Source organism: Pollachius pollachius (genome assembly GCF_949987615.1).
Source record: "Pollachius pollachius genome assembly, chromosome: 6".
NCBI lineage: Eukaryota > Metazoa > Chordata > Actinopteri > Gadiformes > Gadidae > Pollachius > Pollachius pollachius.
This window is the reverse complement of record NC_136939.1, coordinates 7,512,652-7,534,378: the sequence shown is the minus strand read 5'-3', so window position 1 is coordinate 7,534,378 and position 21,727 is coordinate 7,512,652. Positions and strand designations below refer to the sequence as shown.

General features: G+C 42.6%; 1 protein-coding gene across 1 annotated transcript; it reads right to left on the bottom strand.

Annotated features, from left to right (window-relative positions):
• Positions 1-3,810: 3,810 nt before the first annotated feature.
• slc25a14 (solute carrier family 25 member 14) lies at positions 3,811-10,809 on the bottom strand. Its single transcript, XM_079738376.1, has 9 exons — positions 10,673-10,809; positions 9,987-10,077; positions 9,190-9,328; positions 8,054-8,148; positions 6,060-6,145; positions 5,577-5,672; positions 5,327-5,451; positions 4,686-4,899; positions 3,811-3,968 (listed from the first exon to the last, which is right to left on the bottom strand). Exons 2-9 carry the CDS (start codon positions 10,048-10,050, stop codon positions 3,927-3,929), a joined length of 861 nt encoding a protein of 286 aa, XP_079594502.1. The 5' UTR covers positions 10,051-10,077; positions 10,673-10,809; the 3' UTR covers positions 3,811-3,926.
• Between the last annotated feature and the right edge of the window lie 10,918 nt (positions 10,810-21,727).

Here is a 21,727-nt window from a genome sequence, read left to right as displayed (position 1 = left end):
AAACTAGCAAAAGGGGAAATAATAGTTGACACATCTTCTCAACCATACCAAGCCATGCCCAAACAACCAAGAGGGAACGGTGACATAAAAGTTCAATGGACATGTTGCCAAAGTGCAGTAGAGATGAAAAGTATCGGCCAATTCTTTACACATGAACTTGTTGTAAGGGGTGGCAAAATGTTGAGTCGCCATGCCAAAAAAGGGTGAGTAGGAGAGACGAGAGGATGAGTTGTATAACTCAGTATACCAAGCAGGTAATAACAGCAACAATTATGTTTGTTGTCAAAGAGGTGTGGTAGAATAAAGAGACAGCACTAGAGTAATCCAATTGTAAAAGAGAAAATGACTAAATGATCACACCTTTTGTTTGGACAAACTAATTCGATTTGGATCGGTAGGGTAGACATACACATACATGGAAAACAATCGATACCAATCAGTTATCAGAATCATTTAAAGAATGCAATCAGATCACATTCATAAACGTGGGTTTTCCAGTGAAGTACACAATAAATACAAAGTTCTGTAATCTGAAAAAGACTACAAATTAAAAAGTACCTATTGTAAAACCAAAGCAAATATATTTGCCCAACGCCACATTTAAATAATATTTAAAACAGACATTTTATGATGAACTGAATGTACACTTTAAAGACAAGTCTAAAAAACAAATAAAAACATTATGTGCAACGTGAAAAATAAGATCCTGGATTTTGCGGGACAGAAAGGCAAGCCCCAGGACTGTACATTTTGTACACGCAACCTTCCTCCCACAATTGCCATGTCAACAATAATCTGCACGTGTATCCATTTTGGTTTAAATCTCCAGGTACTGCACAAGTATACACCTTCTTACACAAATCAAGCTTTGATAAAACATTAAAAACATTTAAAAAAAATGTTAAAGGACTGGTTGAAGTCAGTGTATTGCCAATTATCAATCAAATCATAGAAAATCTACAAAATATAAGAAGCCAAGACAACAAACAGCTGTTTGCACAACACTAAACACAAATGCCACCATTATAGTATGCACAATTGCGTCAGCCAAATAATTAGGGAACATTTGTTTAAAAATATTTTCCATTTGCTAAGTATAATCAGATATGCTCTTTCTAGGAGCATGTCTGTTGAATTTGGCACAACAGAAATGTATGCTGCTCATCCTGACACACCAGTCATCTCAAGTGTGTGCATGTGTGTAAGGATGCACAGGACATACAATTGATGAGGGCAGCTGACCATAACTGAACTTGACTTGGTTAAACCTGATAGAAAAGTGTTGCCTTAACATGGAGACACTCCTATAACCAATTCGTTATTACCTAATTTATTCATGTTCTATATTAGCCTGAAGTCGTTTCTTTGCGAAAGGATGTGTAAACGAATAACTAGGTGACATAACATGAAAGCAGTGGAGAAATCCCAAGAGGCTGGGTAAGAGCACAATGAAATGTTCTTATCCAATAGTGATGAGACTAAAGCAGGAAGCAAGTCAAGTGTAGGCTCCAATGAGGTAACACATATTCAGACCTCAGGCTAAATAATATATTTTCTGTGTGAAAGAGATCAGAGAGGTCTCTAGTCTGCATCTACGGGGAAGAAGGGCCGTCTCAGAAATACCGGCAGGACTGAAAGTTGTTCTCGAAGCAACATGATACAAACAGTAATCATAAAAAGAAAAGTTCTTTAAAAATGACTTCAAAAAGGAGCAACTGCAACATAAAACCAATAAAAAAAGATGTTGACCCGAACAATCAGTAACAAGGAAGATTCACATTCTTAAGTTGTCATGTTTTTGTTTGGTTACAGTTAAAAGGTGGAAGTAATTATTATATATGAACCGAATTTTTGTTTATAGTTATAATACACTATTCCCTTTTGTATAGCCCTCAGGACCCAAGGCGCTTTACATATGGGTAGCTTGGAGAGCATGCGGATCACATGACCTCAGAATGTGAGGTCACGTGATCATCATGATCACCAGGCTAACGTATTGGAGCCCCAGAACCAGGAAGAAAATAAAACAATAATCCTCAGCTAGAGGCAGTCTCTGCCTTCGTTTCTAACTGCACACCTTGACACTCAATACTGACCTTTTTGAAATTTGGCAAGACTACACACAGAAATATTTGTATATGCAAAGTTCATCTTAATACCCTGCGTCATCCAGTTATACGTGTGGGTGGAGAACAGAGTCAATGCTAATGGGGACGACAGCAGAATAATGCTGCGGTCCGAAACTCAGCACTTCTTAACTCTGTATGATTTTTGGCAAGTAACGGATGGGAACTGAAGCTCGTGCGAATCTGTCCGATGCACCGGGGTATGCTATGTGCATCCTATGCACAAGTGCTTAGAATCAGAATTGAATGAACTGCATCCATGTTTAGACGTCATCTACACAGCAGGTGGATCCCCACCTCGCAACACAATGGTATTACCAATGAGGGACACAGAAGATGTGACTTAAAAGGCTACAAATAAGTCTATTGCAGTTGTAGGCTGCTTTGGTAAGGATTCTGGGTTGGTCATATAAGGAATTTAAGGAGTTTAAGACAAATCATGATGAATGCATAATTGCATCGGTATATTTATAGGCTCACAGAGAGCCTCAATTTGTTTAATCTATCTAATATCCCAATGTCAAGCCATGTCTTGACACTGACGTTGCCTTGTCTTTTTTTTTTTCAGAAACTATAACTGAAATGTATGATTGTTCATTGATCATTTTAGCAATATTAGTAGTAAAACTACAAATCATAATTTCACATAAAAAATGAATATCAGGATTTCCGATGGTTAACACCATCGGAAATGGTAACAACCAAAACTGGTCGGAATTTGGCTTTCGGGAGTAAGGGTATACAGCTTTGTGGGAATGTCTTGTCGGTTCTACAGAAAAGATAGTGGGAAAACTGTCAGTTTGCAACACCAATCGCAACTGTTGCCAGAACCACACCCACCCACCGCATGTCACTATGGCGAAGAGTGGGAGGGACACACCTGATGAATCTTGAATCTTTCAGTGGTCACCTATGTGTCAAGAGTCTCAGAGTTCAACAACAGTTTGTTTAAAGTGCAAAACACTCCATGGCACATGGCATGCAATCAGGTACTGGCCAGGACACACACACACACACACACACACACACACACACACACAAACACAAACACACACACACCAAACAAAGTTTGTCTATACAAACAGCTTTTACCGTTCACACACTTTTGCGTCTCTAAGAGCGGTTGCCAAGAACCCGTTCCTAAATTGTAACTATAAAAAAAAATTAAAAACAAAGTACATTCATAAAATACTTGACATAAAGCTAATGCCAAGACGTCAAGTAAACCCAAACCAAAGCAGACAAGCCCTTTGGTCAGCCAAACGGAAAAACACTACAACTAGCGGGGCGGGCTTTGCAGCGGTGAATAAACCCATCTAGTCCGCTCTGGGACGGCGTCCTCTAGTCAGCCAGACCCTCAGCTGCCTGCTCAGTGTTTGCCGACAATGATAAGAGTGAAAAACAAATGACAAACGCTCTCTAGTATTGCACCGCTTTCAAACCACCGCACACATAAATACAAAGAAGTGATGAGAAGGTAAACACAAAAGCAGACGCTTTGTCAACGTGTCGTTTTGGGGGGGTGGGGGTGCGTGCAGGCGCTGGTGTTTATCGAGAGTGTGGTGGGGGGGGGGGGGGGGGGGGGGGGGGGGGATTCGTTGGGGGTTGGGGGGCCAACATCAGGAACATGCCAGTGGTTCTGCTCCTTACACACGCACCCAACACGTTAACAAACAGTCGCGCTTCATGGTTAAAAAGGAGAGTCCCGCCCAGCCCGGCTCTACCAGGGCATCTGCTTCTGAGGCCCTGGCAGGCTGTAGGCTTCATGGTTAAAAAGGAGTGTCCGACCACAGGCCGGCGTTACAACGGCATCTGCTTCAGCTTCTCGAAGGTGATGAAGAACTGGGGGCACGTTTGTCAAGGTCCAAAGGTCATACGCCGTGGCGCATTTCGGATGGTGAATGTGTACTAAGCACTGATATTCCACATTTTTCCTTTTTTTTTCGTAGTCGCAATGTGTGACATTTAAGCACGTCGTTGATTTAAATGACCTTGACATATCGGTGGTCAGTGCTGATCGATAATGACTGAAATAATGTTAGCGATGAAATCACAACTCGCATAGATAAACAGCAAAGTCTAGCCAGCCGTACCTTTCCCTTTGTTAACAAGAATCTCACTGACACTCCCAAAACCCCGCCCAGCCAGTCTAGCTACGCTAGTTTGAGTCACACAGTTGAACAGCCAATTAGAGGGGACACAACTGTTAGAGTTTTTTGAATTCTGAAAGTCTCCCGCCTAGCAACTGGTAGGGGCTCCATCTTACTCATTCTGACATTAAACAATAATAAAATAAAATAAAATATATAAACCTACACATTATTGTCTTTACTAATATTATTTGTCATTATCCAAATTTAACATTTACAAATAAGGGCCGTTATCTAAGCTCTAGGATCTAAATTCGCATAGCGGCTAGGAAGAAGTCCTTCGAGCCAGCCTGCATGCTCGTCCCGTTAGCCCACACGTTCTAAACCAAAGCCAGACAGACTGAGCCCCTTCCCCATCCTACCACACAACCGCCTCAGAGCCGCCCCCGAGGCGAGCCGGTAAGGATACGATGATGTTCCAGGGGCCCAGCCTCAGCCAGTTGGGCCAGAAGCCCTTGTAGAGGGCGAAGAAGCCCTCGTTCTTCCACGTCTGCATCACGCCGTCCAGCGTGCCTTTGTAGGCGGGGCCTCCGGACAGGGCGCGCTGGTTCATCATGCGCGTGCGCACCACGTCCACCGGGTTGGACGCCACCGCCCCGGCCAGGCCGCACGTGAAGCTGGAGCTGTGGTGAAGCAGATATAAGGCGCCCCCCCACCGTGAAGCAGGTACACTTACCCAAGTGAGGGATCACTTTTAAATAATGTGGCTCAAGGGCGCTATTACAACCAATTATTTATGTTTTATTTATTGATTGATTTGTTAGGGACCATGCATATTTATGAACATTGTCGTTTAAAAAACACCTTGTAAATATGCCAGAATTAGTAAAAATAACTACTTTTCATCTAAAGTCCACTTTGAACCAAATGGATTGGTCAATGTTTAGTTCAAGGTTGTTCCGTCATTGCAGCAGCTCAAAATCCTCAAGAATGTCAAAGCACGGTTGAAGTCGCCGTGCTACGTAGCATAGGTTGAATCCTCTGCCTACCTATTCATGAACCATTAACACTTGGAGATCAGCAGTTGGAACACCGAAATACAATGCTTACATGAAGTGCGTCAAAATGGTGTCTCCCATCGTGCCCGAGCTGATAAGGTGCTTCTTCGTGATGTCATAGACGGGGAGTTCCACCCCGACGACGATGGCCGCCCGCTGGGCCGTGGGAATCACCCCCTGGGGAGAAGGGAACACCCATGGGACCACATCGTCATGACGCCAGATCAATCCAGGTTCAAACATTGGGTTTTGTTTTAACTTCCTGAGCGTTTGTTTTTGATCGGATCCCGAACACAACTCACCCTCCATAGCCCCCTGGTGCCTTCCGTCTTGTAGATGTTGACGAAGTTGGAGATCATGCTGCCCTGGAGCAAGCTGCCCTGGGCCTGCATGCGGATCTGAAACGGACCAGGCAGAGCGCATCGTGATCATGAGGATGGAGTCCCATAAAAAAGTGGCGATTATTCAAGTTAAAACTAATATATTCACTAACATGCATGTGAAAACAACGCTTTCGATACAGCAATATTAATTGTGTAACTAATCAAATCATCAATATCAAAAGTTACAACCAAATTATTACACGAAATATGTTGCCATTATGGAGACTGAAGATCATTGCTGTTCATCCCACGACACGTGTATAATAGATGAAACTCTTTCTAGCCTACTGTCTAGTGTTTCTGTTCCATTGCTGTTGAAACTACCACAGTGTAACAGCCCAAGAAGCCTCCCATTCCTCCACAATGCAGTTTGTAAATGTAATGAAGAGACTGGAGAATGACCTTGAGGACGTCGGTGGGATTGGCCATGGAGGATGACAGCACTCCGGAAACCACCCCACAGAACACGTTGATCACCATGGTTTCATCTGCCAGGGAAGACACCGGCTACACGTTTAGCCAACGCACGCACATGCGCACGCACACGCACGCACTCACACTCAAACCCCATGAAGATTTCATTCTTCCAATTCAGGCAATTTTGAAAGGAAATATTGAAACAGTGTTTAGGTTTTCTATATGTTATGATTAGGATGACAATTAAATTAACGCACCAAAATGGAAGAACGCTAACCCCCCCTAGTGGCTTTGGTAGATAATGTAAGTAGTGTAACACGGTGTCCAAACAGAGACCGAATCAAATATTAAAATAAATAATTACTTCACTTCATATTTTTTTGCTTTGAACTAATTCACCATCCTCTTTCCAACGTTCAACTTAAACCCATATCCGTCATGCAGGATTGAGTGCAAACACCACACTGACTCTATTAGAAGAGGAACCGCTTAGGCTGTGGTTTCTGTGAGTATGCTTACACTGAAAACCACCATTTAACCCTCCTCATGATCTCAGGGGCCCGTCCTTTATGGCTTCCATTATCATGTCACAATGAACCAGAGACACGAGCCACAGACCAATGCCTCCTTCGTGCAGTAACCGTGCTGCACCAGCAGAATATGCAAAGAGTTTGGGCTCTGGAAGCTCAGTTTGTCTGGCAGCACCTTATATGAGGCTACTAAAATGGCTGTCTCCATTTTAGTAGCATTGTAGCCTTTTGTAGGATTGTGAAATAATTTCTCATTATGGGGAGACATTGCTGTGTTTGAAACTGCCACAGCGTTTCTCCCGGGAGACCTAAAACCAAAACAAAGTTTTCATTGGCCTAGGTTATGGTATATTTACGTTGATTTAGGATTTGACAGTAATACAACTCTCTTGAGTCCTCTCAATATGGCAGAGTATCGTCAACCAAACATCCTATGATGCATTCTGATGTACAAGCCCTATAGCGGAACTTCAGAGGCCGCACAGAGCCTCGGAAACCAGACACTGCAAGGGGCAGAGATGCGCCTCGTTTTCTTGGTTACAGAGATATTCTACCGAAGAAAACGAACGGACAGCTGAAGCCATCAGAAGTGGATATCTACATGTTCTATATTGGCCAGTCTACACGGTGTTGATTTGAAAACGTTGGTCACTTTTTTACAGTTTACTACTGCTGGACCAGTTTTTGTTAGCCACTTGAGATTACAGACCCCCTCCAGCACCATGATTATTCTCATCAAAAATTAATAGAAAGAAATTGAAACCACATTGTTTACCCAGATTTGAGCTCATCTGCCATCAGAATTTAGATATCAATCCAAGTGTTGATTTGTGAGACTAAGCAGCACGCAAATCAATAAGCAGCGATAATCCAGATCGTGTTAACACCCTGTGAGAGCTTGTGAAGATCTTCAACAGCCACCCAAAGCAGTAAGCTGTGCCTTGATTCCAATTTTTACCAGAGAGGTTTCCAAAGAGGCAGAACATTTACTTTAATGTTCAATTTAATTATTTTTTATACCTTTTTAATACCGCTAAATATAAATTAAGTCCTAGTCCCGCTAGTTCAGTCCTCAATCTAGAGTCTATGCATTTATTTGTGTTGTTCTTTCTTCTAATTCTGTCCGTTTATCCCAGCAGTGCTGCTTTTCTCCCTAGTGCAGGGGTCAACACAGCTTGTGCATGCCGCGGCAGGCACATAAATATCTATTTCACATAAAAATGCATCAAAGTTGCACATTTATGGGCCTTAGGTTTGTAATTTTTACACTCCCAACCGTCACAAGAATTATTTAAGACGTATGCAAATGATATAAAAGATTTGAATGCCTTTGAAGGTCTCGAGATAAAGCCTTATTTATATTTTTAACAACTTAGCAGGTACCCTGTATATGCATCGTTTCCAGAGTTATCCTTAAGATGCTTGTCACTTGAAGGAAAAGGAACATACCTTCAGGATTGGTGACAAACAGTCTCTTGAGGGTGTTGTACGTTCCGATCTTGATTGTCCCGTACGAAGCTTGTCTCAGCAGCGCCGGGGAAATCCTGTCAAGAGAAAGTGCGTATAAGCCCTTCATGATGTGATATACTTGCAGGTAAATCCCTGAAATGTCAATGAAAATTTACTTAAAATTAACTTCTGGCTGGTAAAAGATCTTGATCTTGATTTAATGTGACAAACATTGCACTTGTACACCCCAGTAGTCCACCTCAATGTGTAGCCCTGATCATGCGCAGACACAAGCAGGTGGGAACAAGCCAGAAATGTTTGGTCATCATTTGCCTATGGGTCGGTAATATAATAAGGATGGAATTTTGCATCCAAAATTGATATCAACGCTCCACCACAAACCCGACATCCTACTGATATGAGTGATCAACTAACAGCAGGAAGCTGAAGGTAGAGTTACATCAGAGTCCTATTTTGGAAAAATCCAATAGCAATAGGTTGGCTATTGAAAGTACTGCAAACAATAAGATATCATAACAAATATCCCGGGGTAAAACTATCATTTTTGTACTGCTTCGTATTCCTCTTGCCTTGTTGTAGTTTATCATCAACCATTCACCATGTCCTAAACATGCATGATTGTAATGAAATCATCTTTAAGATTTCATTGTTGAGATGTAAACGTTACTGTATTTGCCTATGAGCTTGTTCATTATAAGCTTGTTTGTGCAAGACGTTTTGTGTGTTGACACAGCCTGCGAACGAACATCTGAAAATCCTATCGGCTCACACGCTCATGAACTTATTTTGGTAAACACGTCTCCCCTTCCGGCCCCTTGATGACTTTAACAAGATGCACCGGTCAGTGAGTTTGACCTGAACGGACCTCAGACTTGATGTGGTATATTATCTCTGGTATAATCACCATGTGTGGTCAGACCCTGGGTATAATTTTAGCCGTAGACGGACACCGGAGTAGAACAACCAATGCCAGCAGGGGACTGGGATGATTTTAAGACATTAAGCGATCATAGGATTCCTCCAGAGCTAGTCCTCGAAACCTGTGACAAGGTTTTTGGCATTATTTTAACTAGAAGTAGATAGATGTTTCATGGGCAAAAAGGTTGAATGATCACCCTGAGTAGAGTGCCTTGATGCCCTCCTCCTTGCCGATCCTGTAGAGGGCATGGAACATCCCCTTGTAGCGCACCTCCATGTACTGGGCCTGACCCTGGACCTGTAGCCTCGTCTTGGTACAGTCAATGGGAAACGTACCTGTGGAGGGAAACCATAGCCGTGAATGAACTTTAAACTTTGTGTGTATACATTCATGTATGTATGTATGTATGTATGTATGTATGTATGTATGTATGTATGTATGTATGAATAATGTAACGTATATGAAACAAGAGGAGCTAGTGAATTATTTGCTGGCAAGCATCTTTGCTGGCATCTTGCATTACAAGAATACATTTATGTTTGTAGAACTGTACCAAAACAACATAACCTTAACAGTAGTCACATTACAAGCGACACAATTACTTTTGATCAAAAGTTGTGATGGGGTAAGAATACAAGGGCCTTCACACAAAATATAAATAAAAAACATTTAACACTTATAAACAATATAATAAATGTAATTATAAACTGTAGTCTTATGTCTTGTATAACCTTATTGAAGAAAATATGTATGCAATGCTATGACATTATAACAACTCCAAGCTCAAACTGCAATTCAAATGTGTGATGTACCATGGTCAATTATCCCGTTAAGTACTTCAAATCAACTGCAGTATAAGTATTGGGTTCTCTGCTAATCTGCGATGCTATAAAATACAAGGTGATGATTAATTGTATATGTATGGTAGGCATTACCAAAATATAATCTTAGCATGAAAAACAGCTAGTGCGAATGCTTTTGTGCATCACGTACCGAATTCTGCGACAATCGAGGCCATCCCTCCGTAAATGAACGGTTTCCAATTTAAATTGGCCATCTCCGTTACAGCAGCTGCGTCTACCTGCTGCAGGCCGGTGAAAAACAAAAGTAGGAGGCCGAGATAAACATAAACATACACGCAGACATAATGCTGCAGCCTCAAGAAATGTAACATCTTGGCAAGCCTTGGTCAACTGATTCTACTGGATACAGGCGTCCTCAGCATCAGCATCCACAGAGCACTGCGCCGGAAAGAGAAGCCAGCTCGATTAAACGTTGATGTAAGGAATGTCATAGATTAGGGAGCTTTCCATTGGCTGAAAGTGAAGTCAATCTAGTGGAAAGATGTTCCGATTGGCTGAACGCGCTGGGGCGGGGGAATCTTGAGTGGCAGGTGCTGACAGCAACAGTGTCGGTGAAAATAAGGACTTATTCTAACCAGTTAAAACAAAGATAGATGATTGACAACATATATGCATAGTCTCCGGCCATTCATTTGATTTGAATTAATAAAATATTTACATCGCGCTCATTCATCAACAAACACAAGGTCGTCCATAGGAGCTCAGTTGCTAGCAGATGGCCTTGCTAACGGTTAGCGATCAGTTATGCAGAATAGAAACGTTAGCCGGCTACTGAACAATAAAGGATGAAGCACGCTCAACAACAGGGAGGCATACCTGTTATTCCCTCGAAACGCCCAGCCTGCAATTGACTTCGTCTTGCATAACTCCTCCGAAACCTAGTTTTTCTTAAAATGACACAAAAGTTGTCCCAAAACGTTAGCCTGTGGGTTTAGTGCAAACAGGAACACAAGCGACCGGAAGTTTGTTGAGCGTTCCTTTTTTACAGCGACTCCCACTTTGAGAAGTTCAGCTCTGAACTCCCGCCCCAAACTGTTGATGCTCAAATGTGATGATCAGCACTTTCAATTTGGTGTTTCTATGTTTTTATGTTGAGATAACGCCTTGATAGTGTTATTATCATTTATGGTGTTATTGCAGATTAGATAGAATGGAAGAAAATTTCGGCCCGACGAAAACCTGAAAAATGATGGAAAAACCTACATTAAAATGACTCGGTACGTCGAAATTGTAAATAAGTATCCAATAATTGTGACGAGGTAAATTGAAATGATGATTTAATATCTCTCTTTTAGACCTCACCTGTACGCTGATGAACTGGGCTGGGAAATGATGGACAGATGAAGAAATTAGTTTGATAAACAATTGTGTTCTGTTAAATCGACTTCAGCCACATATCATAGGCTAACGGTAAGGCCTCAAATGGTAAGATTGGTGAAAAAAAACATCCCTGTTTAGCTCGTACTGGACAATGGAGCATAAACAGACAAGTTGTTCAGGGAAATACATTTGAACACCAGCCATTTCGTCCCATGAAGTTGCATGTAAATGGTAAGCTCTTTCATCATTTGTAAATCCACAATTTACTCTGCTGTTATAATTATGAATGCGTTTAGGCCTATAATAGTTATGCTTTAATTATAAGTGAGTGTAATAAGCCCCTATGGGGTTATATATGCTCCTGAAAAAAAAAAAGATTATATTCCAGATTCCAACAGTTGGAGCGACAGAGCTATTCTCCCTCGATGGCCACTAGATGGCGCGCAGGGACTTTATCCAGGCGTTTCATAATTCTTCACCCCATCAAATGTATTATTGTGTACAAGATTCAAAAGTTTGCCAAAGTCTATGACTAATTCATTGACTTCCCCTTGGTTGGAGCTCAGTGTCAACGCTAAAACATTTAAAGAGGGATGGCATTTCAAAATGCCACCACAGATACAGATTACTATCAGTTAATTGATGCTGGAGGAGGACACACACTGGCATTTTCCACTGGTTCCAACGAAAGGTGAAGGTCTTTTGGCTTTTTATTCTTTCAGTGTGGTTTTCCGAATTAACAACAAATGTAGTTTGACTAAACAAACGACTCATGACCAAATTAATTATATATGTAGGGCAATTTTAAGTGTTAAGATTTAAAAAAAAACTACAATTACATGAAAAAGAAACTCAATTACAGTTATCTGAGTAGTTTATGATAGGATTGAAGGTGAAAGGAGAGAGAAAGAAAAATAAGATGGTGCTTTTGCAATCCCCGAAGGGACATATAGGCAAGAAAAGAAAGAAGGAGTGAGTGCAGGACAAGAGGAAGGTATTGGGAGAGAGGCTTCTTTCTCAGTTAACAATTCAAGGATGATGTGTTTGTGTGTGTGTGTGTGTGTGTGTGTGTGTGTGTGTGTGTGTGTGTGTGTGTGCGCGCGTGTGTGTGCGTGCATGCGTGTGTGTGTGTAAGCGTGTGTGTGTGTGTGTGTGTGTGTAAGCATGTGTGTATTTGTTTAAGCGTGTGTGCGTGAGTGTAAGAGCGGATTTGTGGGGGTGAGCATGTCTACAGGGAAGAGCATGTGCACTCCACTGAGGTCAAAGTTATGCTCTCAGGCAAAAAGACGGACGCGTCTCTCCGCTTGCTCACATCTCATCTCTGCGATCCCTACGCTGGTCTATCCCTCCACCCAGCATCCATCCCAGCCACAGGGTTCATTGGAGAGCAGACCAGCCGACGTGGTGAACAGCCCGGGGGTTTGGTTCACCGGCTCTCCCTGGACGTGTGAGCGTCGGTAGATCCAGTCTGATCACAGCACGGAACCACCCAGCTGGGGGAACCGTTGGGAGGTAAGGTAAACGGCACTATAAGATTTCAGTTTTAAATATAGCCGTACTCACCATCTCTCCCCGCCTGGTACTTTTAAACTGAAATCTTTAAAGAAGGAGCTGTTTGATTAAATTATGCTGGTCAATGAATTATGTGTGTAAGACTGTTTCTAGTGTGTGTTCTCCTTTCAGACTTTAACTTGTGGAATGCAAGTTTTTCTTTGACCTTAATACATTGGCTGCCCGACAACAACAAGCACATTTCATCAGAATTTGGAAACTGAATACTGTTAAATTTTTGGTTGCCTGGCTACCGGAAGAACCCCTGCTGCGGCAGAATAGCATAGGGGTTAGGGTTAACCCTAACCCTAAGGGTTAACCCTAACCCTAAGGGTTAACGCTAACCCTAACCCTAATAGACTGTTGAACTCCTGAGCTACTTAGCTCACCACTATGCCACTTTATAACAGTCGACATCTGTATAACAATGACTTATCATTTCACACCTGCAATTTATTTATTTTTGTTTATTTAGGTCTCAGCTCTCTTTACTTGTCTTTACGTGTTTCTCTTATACTTTATATTTTTATATTGCACTGTTGAAGGAGCCTGAGACTCAAGAATTGCATTGCCAGCAACTGCTTCTGTAATTATAATATAGCAATAAAGCACCTCTAACCTTGAACCTTGAACCTTGATAATGCTGCAGCATAACGATCAACTATACAAACACATTGGTTCTTGGGCACATTGCGAGACCGGTCAGTAACTTTATTGAATATTTATAATTATTTGTTTACTTTGAGGCAATAGCCAAGTCACCTGTGGAGAAATGAATGACGTCATCTTTCTTGATTATAATGTTTTCGTATTTGTCTCATTTTACTAATGAAAAGGACCACAATGGAAGGTCAAGCAACATTATACTATAACCTCACTAAGGTTATTGTTATTATTTGTGTTCCATTATCTTCTCTTATAAGGCTATTTGTGAGATAACCAAAGCCAATGCTTAATCATCATTAATCATTTTAACTTTGTATAATTCTCCAGTTGGGCCGAGATCGTTTCGACCTTGAACGGCATGCCGTTTAGAAACGGTAACTGCCGTTCAGGTGGAACGGCATATGCCGTTCAGGAACGGTAAGTGCCAGGCTCTAAATCTCTGTTATTGATTAGTCAGACCTGTTTAGGTGGCTAGGCTAACTACCGTCACCGGAGCAAGTCCGGCAGTGAACGGCAGTTACCGATCCTAAACGGCATATGCCGTTCCTGAATGGCATATGCCGTTCCTGAACGGCATATGCCATGGTATGTCAGTGGTCGCGGTGGCACATGCTACAGGCCAATAAACGATCTCGGCGTCTCTCTAATAAACTGTGATTAATACTTGAAACAGAACAACCTAAAACCTTGGAATCTCCTTGAACTTATTCTCCAATATCATGTTCATCGTTTGATTATATTGTGAGGATAGATTTGAATAATCAAAAGTAATTATCAAATGTGAGTTTGAATGCTTAAGATTAATGACAGGAACAAATGTTCCAGTTCCAGTACGAATGAAAATTACAGTAAATGTTGGGTGGAAGTTGCATCCAACATATTGTAAATGTGTTTATATTATGCTAGAGGTATTAGCGTAGCCAAGTCACTTCATTGGTTTAAGAACTTCCAGTAGACCACTGAACAGGCAGGTCAGGATTGCTGTGTGTGTGTGCGTGCGTGTGTGTGTGTGTGTGTGTGTGTGTGTGTGTGTGTGTGTGTGTGTGTGCGCACGTGTTGGGAGGGAAGAATATGATGGATGGATTAAATTCATTAGTTGTCGAAATGTAACTTTGGCAGTTTGTTTGATACCTGAGCGAAATATCTAGGTCAAATGTGGGCCCCGCCAGCACTTAAATAGCTGTGGGGTAACCCTTTTATGTCTGGGTGAGATGCACCCGCGATGGGTCCAGCTAAACTAGCCCTGTGACTCATGAAGCATTCCAGAGGCTTATGAACTAGATCTGGATTGTTTGCATGCTTTCATAAAGTTTGTTTGTTCATTTGTTTGATCAGCTTGATCTTGCCTTCTTTGTGTGCATTTGTGTGTGTGTGTTTGTGTGTGTGTGTGTGTGTGTGTGTGTGTGTGTGTGTGTGTGTGCGTGTACATGTGTATGCTTGCATTCTTGCATATAAGTGTATGTGTATGTGTGTGTTGGGGGGGGGGCAATAAAAAAATGCAGCAGAGTGCCGCTGTAACCTCTCACCTAGATCTCACTGAGAACCTGCCGTCTCACCATCTCAGAAAAGATTACCCAACAGAACAGCTTCTCACTGTCTTATAGTAGACACATGTGGGGTTACACAACAGCCCAGCCTCTCACTGAGATGTTGGGTTCCACACCACACCATCTCTGTGTCTTATAGAAGACGTGTGGCCTTAGACAAGACAGCAGCTGCTAACCGTCTTATGTAAGACACGTTGGCTTAAACAACATAACATCACACACACACGTGTCAAAAAAGAGAGAGGAAACAGGGGTGCGATTGTGGGCGTGTGTTTACTTTGTCATGCCACTGACTGGATTATTATATTATGGTGTGTGTTTGTGCGACTGTGCATGGATGTGTATGTGTGCGTAAATGTGTGTTATCTTGTGCCATGAGTGGACTAATATCATTGAGAGATACAAGAATAATCACATGTAAACACAATGCTGCATGGTCAGGTGCTCAGCTATGGGTGCACTGACCCAGAGCCACTTCAAAGTGAATTTATAATCTATACCTATGCCTACCTATGTCTATCTCTCTATAAAATTTGCTTTCTCTACGTATTTCCACAGGTCAGACATCATGACCAGTGTTAACTCTCCAGCCTGTCTACTAGCCAGAAATCACTTCAAGAGAAGTATGGACACACAAAAACACAAGCTTGCATGCACACACATGCACATACACGTGTGATATATAAATTATATATACAGTGGGGCAAAAAAGTATTTAGTCAGCCACCAATTGTGCAAGTTCTCCCACTTAAAAAGATGAGAGAGGCCTGTAATTTTCATCATAGGTATACCTCAGTTATTAGAGACAAAATTTTAAAATCTAGAAAATCACATTGTCTGATTTTTAAAGAATTTATTTGCAAATTATGGTGGAAAATAAGTATTTGGTCAATAACAAAAGGTCATCTCAATACTTTGTTACATGCCCTTTGTTAGCAATGACAGAGGTCAAACGTTTTCTGTAAGTCTTTACAAGGTTTTCACACACTGCTGCTGGTATTTTGGCCCATTCCTCCATGCAGATCTCCTCTAGAGCAGTGATGTTTTTGGGCCTTCGCTGGGCAACACAGACTTTCAACTCCCTCCAAAGATTTTCTATGGGGTTGAGATCTGGAGACTTGCTAGGCCACTCCAGGACCTTGAAATGCTTCTTACGAAGCCACTCCTTCGTTGCCCGGGCGGTGTGTTTGGGGTCATTGTCATGCTGAAAGACCCAGCCACGTTTCATCTTCAGTGCCCTTGCTGATGGAAGGAGGTTTTCACTCAAAATCTCACGATACATGGCCCCATTCATTCTTTCCGTCACACGGATCAGACGTCCTGGTCCCTTGGCAGAAAAACAGCCCCAAAGCATGATGTTTCCACCCCCATGCTTCACTGTAGGTATGGTGTTATTTGGATGCAACTCAGCATTCTTTCTCCTCCAAACACGACGAGTTGAGTTTTTACCAAAAAGTTCTATTTTGGTTTCATCTGACCATATGACATTCTCCCAATCCTGTTCTGGATCATCCAAATGCTCTCTAGCAAACTTCAAACGGGCCCGGACATGCACTGGCTTTAGCAGGGGGATACGTCTGGCACTGCAGGATTTGAGTCCCTGGCGGCGTAGTGTGTTAGTGATGGTAGCCTTTGTTACTTTGGTCCCAGCTCTCTGGAGGTCATTCACTAGGTCCCCCCATGTGGTTCTGGGATTTTTGTTCACCGTTCTTGTGATCATTTTGACCCCACAGGGTGAGATCTTGCATGGAGCCCCAGATCGAGGGAGATTATCAGTGGTCTTGTATGTATTCCATTTCCTAATAATTGCTCCCACAGTTGATTTCTTCACACCAAGCTGCTTACCTATTGCAGATTCAGACTTCCCAGCCTGGTGCAGGTCTACAATTGTGTTTCTGGTGTCCTTTGACAGCTCTTTGGTCTTGGCCATAGTGGAGTTTGGAGTGTGACTGTTTGAGGTTGTGGACAGGTGTCTTTTATACTGATAAGGAGTTCAAACATGTGCCATTAATACAGGTAAACAGCCTCTTAAAGAAGAAGAAGTTACAGGTCTGTGACAGCCAGAAATCTTGCTGGTTTGTAGGTGACCAAATACTTATTTTCCACCATAATTTGCAAATAAATTCTTAAAAAATCAGACAAGGTGATTTTCTGGATTTTTTTTTTCATTTTGTCTCTCATAGCTGAGGTTTACCTATGATGAAAATTACAGGCCTCTCTCGTCTTTTTAAGTGGGAGAACTTGCACAATTGGTGGCTGACTAAATACTTTTTTGCCCCACTGTATATATATATAATATCAACATGTGTGACGAGAGTCAGCAACACATTTTTTACAACAGATATTGCTGAACCACCATCTGTTCCACTGAGGGAGTTTTAATGGGGGTTACTGTTTCGGGTGTGTCCAAACTCAACAAGCACCCCAGTGTATTCGAAGAGCAATGGTTCACATTTGATTTGCATCACCACCAGACCCAGACACCAGGGTCATCCTCTGACGCTAGAGTTTCTGTCTGGAAAATAATACACTTCCTTTACTTACATCCTGTTCTTCCTCTCGGCTCTTTCAGGTCCTTGGACAGTGCTGGAGTCGAGTGGACAGACGGACGCCTCCGGCAGACAGAGGCACCGACAGATGACACTGTGTGTCACAGTGACAATTCCCCCAGGTGAGTTCAGAAGGATATTTATTTTACAATGGCCTACTTAATAATCACCTACCTATCTACCTACTCATCTATACACACACACACACACACACACACACACACACACACACACACACACACACACACACACACACACAAAGACACACACACACACACACAAAGACACACACACACACACACAGTTTGAGGCACTTACGATACACTATGCAGGCACTGTACAGTCAATCAAACGATCTGATCCTACGCAGGATTCCCGGGGGGATTCGGCACCCGAGGACTGTGGGTCAGCTTGGTCCTGGGTTCTTCCTCCCTCCCTCGCACCTCCCTCACCAAGCCTTCGGACAGTCCAGCCAACCAGAAGGGGAAATAGGAAGAACGAAAAAAAAAAACATCGGCCGGCAAACCGGAGGAACGTTTCTCCTTTTGAATGGACACCGCAAATGAACAAACACTTCAAAAAAAAAAAAAGTCCTAGTGGGTGGTTGCTACAAAAGCCCTAGCAATGGAAAACCACAACATAATTCCTAGCAACAGATTACTGCTACATAATTCCAAGCAGTGGTATACTGCTACATAAGTCCTAGCAGTGGGTTACTGCTACATAAGTCCTACTAGCAGTGGGTTACTGCTACATAAGTCCTCCTAGCAGTGGGTTACTGCTACATAAGTCCTCCTAGCAGTGGGTTACTGCTACATAAGTCCTAGCAGTGGGTTACTGCTACATAAGTCCTAGCAGTGGGTTACTGCTACATAAGTCCTAGCAGTGGGTTACTGCTACATATGTCCTAGCAGTGGGTTACTGCTACATAAGTTCTCCTAGCAGTGGGTTACTGCTACATAAGTCCTAGCAGTGGGTTACTGCTACATAAGTCCTAGCAGTGGGTTACTGCTACATAAGTCCTCCTAGCAGTGGGTTACTGCTGCGTAAGTCCTAGCAGTGGGTTACTGCTACATAAGTCCTCCTAGCAGTGGGTTACTGCTGCATAAGTCCTAGCAGTGGGTTACTGCTACATAAGTCCTCCTAGCAGTGGGTTACTGCTACATAAGTCCTACTAGCAGTGGGTTACTTCTACATAGGTCCTACTTAAGCAGTGAGTTACTGCTATATAAATGCTACTCCTAGATGTAGGTTACTGCTACATAATTCCTACTCCTAGCAGTGAGTTACTTCTACGTAATTCCTACTCCTAGCAGTGGCCTACTGCTACAGAAGACCTTTGTCTAGAAGTGGATTACTACTGCTTAATTCTTGTGCGTCCTCAGACATTCTGGAAACAGTATAGAAAGTTTCCAACACTCAAGGCAGGAAAATGTAAACTATGTGAGAGTTGAATGTATCCCAGCAGGCCAAGCTTCTGCCAAAGGAGCCTCATGTTTCGATTAGACGAGGGGGGGGGACAAAGCATGCCGCTGTTCCCAGTTAGCAGGACGGCTATCTTGAAAAATATCTATACCACTTTCTATTAACATGGGCTGTCACAATTAAAACAGTAAGATTTTAGTTAGTTTGTTATATTTATTGTTTACGATGTGGTATGTAAATACAATCTCAAGGAACGCTTGTGATTCTCTATGATTTTTCTAGATAGAGGTTGACTACAGTGCTCAATCTTCTAATCTTCACTACCATGGCCTGTATAGGAGTTTGCAAATCATGATCCAAAAACTGATGTAGGAAGGAGAGAGGTAGGAATTAAGACATTTTCTCCTAGAAGGGCAGATACAGAAAAAAGAAGAGGAAATATGGCAGGAGGGATACTTGGATTGACAGGTGGGTATTATAGATACCAACCTGTATTGAAATGTAATACATTGGTTCAGATTTATTTTACACAATCATTCATTTGAACGCATTTACACAAAAGCCATAACACTAACTTCACAATCTGATATTTTGATGCACAACTACAATAAATGTAACCCTAATTTGATCCCAGCGAGTGACGGAGATGTTCAGCCATACAGAGGGGAAATTGGATTGTTCGGGCCCCATTTTAATAGAGCCCCCCCCCCCCCCCCCCCCCCTCATCATTCGCTGACCTGGAAATAGTGCTGCGTGGCCGGACTGGGCGCACTTCAAACGCAGAACAAATTGAGGCTTTCAGCGCCGTCATGCAGAGAGGCCTTTGCACAGCGTCTACATTGTTTGTTTTTTCCTCTCCCATTCTGTTCCATAGAGACACAGAGGTGCACCAGCCGCTGTCGCTTACACAATCTCACACTACGGCCAGGCAACTTGCTGTGTCAGGATGTGCAGCAGCAGGTTGTGGTCAGCAGAGAGACTTATCGCTGCGGCTGTTGGAATAACCTCGAAGCAAAAGCAATGTTTGTTATCCGGGATTTATAGTTATGTCCGTTCCTGTGCATTGCTACTGGTTTGAATTCCACAGATTTGTCAGAAAAAATGCAGAGGTAAGTATAACTGTAAAAATGTAGAAACCACAAGGAGTATTAGGCAAGGTTGATGGGAAATCCATCTTCGCACAATTAGAGAAATGCCTCATGCGTGTTAAGCCTAATAGCTTGTTTAATTCATGCAGCACCTTCTTAGAAAGGACATTTTTAATAAATCAAACTAGATGAACCATGTCAATAAAATAGTGCAGGGAAACAGGATGCCTGTGGGGGACAAATATCGCCATGGCAAGGTTAATAATAAACAAAAATAGGCTAAGTAGTTTGTATTAGTCCTCAATGAAAGTTGTGCAAAGGCATAGACCCTAAGGTAAGCTACATATCTTGCTGCTCAACAAGCAGACGATCCCTACCAGTGTTGCCACAGTTATCTTGAAAAAGTAATCAGATTACTGATTACTAGTTACTCCTTAAAATAGTAACTTAGTTACTTTACTGATTACTTGATTTTAAAAGTAACAAAGATTACAAGTTACTTTATTAGTTACATTTAGCTGCGACAACACCCCCTGCCGCCTCAAAATAAAAAATTACAACCGGTCTTGCCAATACTAACTTTTTTGGGCTGGTAGGGGGAATTCGGGGGGGGGGGGGGGGGGGGGCATCACTACCTCTTGTATACAGGGCCCAGAATTTGGTGCTACGGCCCTGGGTGCAGACAGTAACACACGGCTTTCAACCGCTTGCGTAGACAAAATATCACCGCGCGCTTTACGGGGCGATCACCGGACGCATCTCCACGTGCTTGACGGAAACATCGCGTTCTAGCGCTCGAGCTGCTCGGACCTCCCCGTGGGTTTAGTTCTCTGGCGATAACTAGAGGCTCCCACGCGCTCTCTCTGCTGCCGTCCCTCCAGCGCAACACACACATACACGCACGCTGCACCGCGCGACTAATTCCTCCGCTAATAACAACTGGTGGCGTGGACTCTGGAGAGTCAAGGTCGACACTCGCCTCTGATAGATTGAAGTCTTTGGAGACTTACGCTTCACACGCACACGCACTCTCACACAAACAGGCAGACCGACACACACACACACACACACTCCATCGCTCTCAACGCCAATCGGTGATCCGGTAAAAAAAATAGTAACGCACAGTGACTTTGATGAGTAAATTTAATCTGATTACTGGTTTGGAAATAGTAACTCGTTACTGAAAAAAGTAGTCCGAGGCCAGTAACGCGTTACTAAGTAACACGTTACTGGCATCACTGATCCCTACACAGCTCCCCTGTAAAAGTCTGAAACAGTGGCGGGACATCATTCCAGATCACGGGCTAGTACAGTGGTTACATAACTAGTTGTTTTTTTTTTTAGCAAAAAAGGTGTACTAGAACCAACACCCACACATGACGTGCTTGAGGTGTTCCCTTACGTACTGGATCAGCACATCTAGCGTATGAGGGAGGAGCCTGGATACAGTTGAAGTAAAAGGCTGCCACAACATTTTTCATGTCAATAAACATGAAGGTGTCAGGGAATGCAGGCTTGGAAATCAAGTGCCAAACAAATACAAGGCCATGGATAAAAGATGAAGTCCCTGTTTCAGTGGTATAAACACAGCGACACCATATTGTATCAAAGGGCCAATGTTTGCAGTATTGCTGCCTGTCGAGTAAATCCAAATACCAGACCATACAGTGGTAATGGTGAGGGATGAACTAGCCCTACGTACAAATACAAAACCCCATACACAAG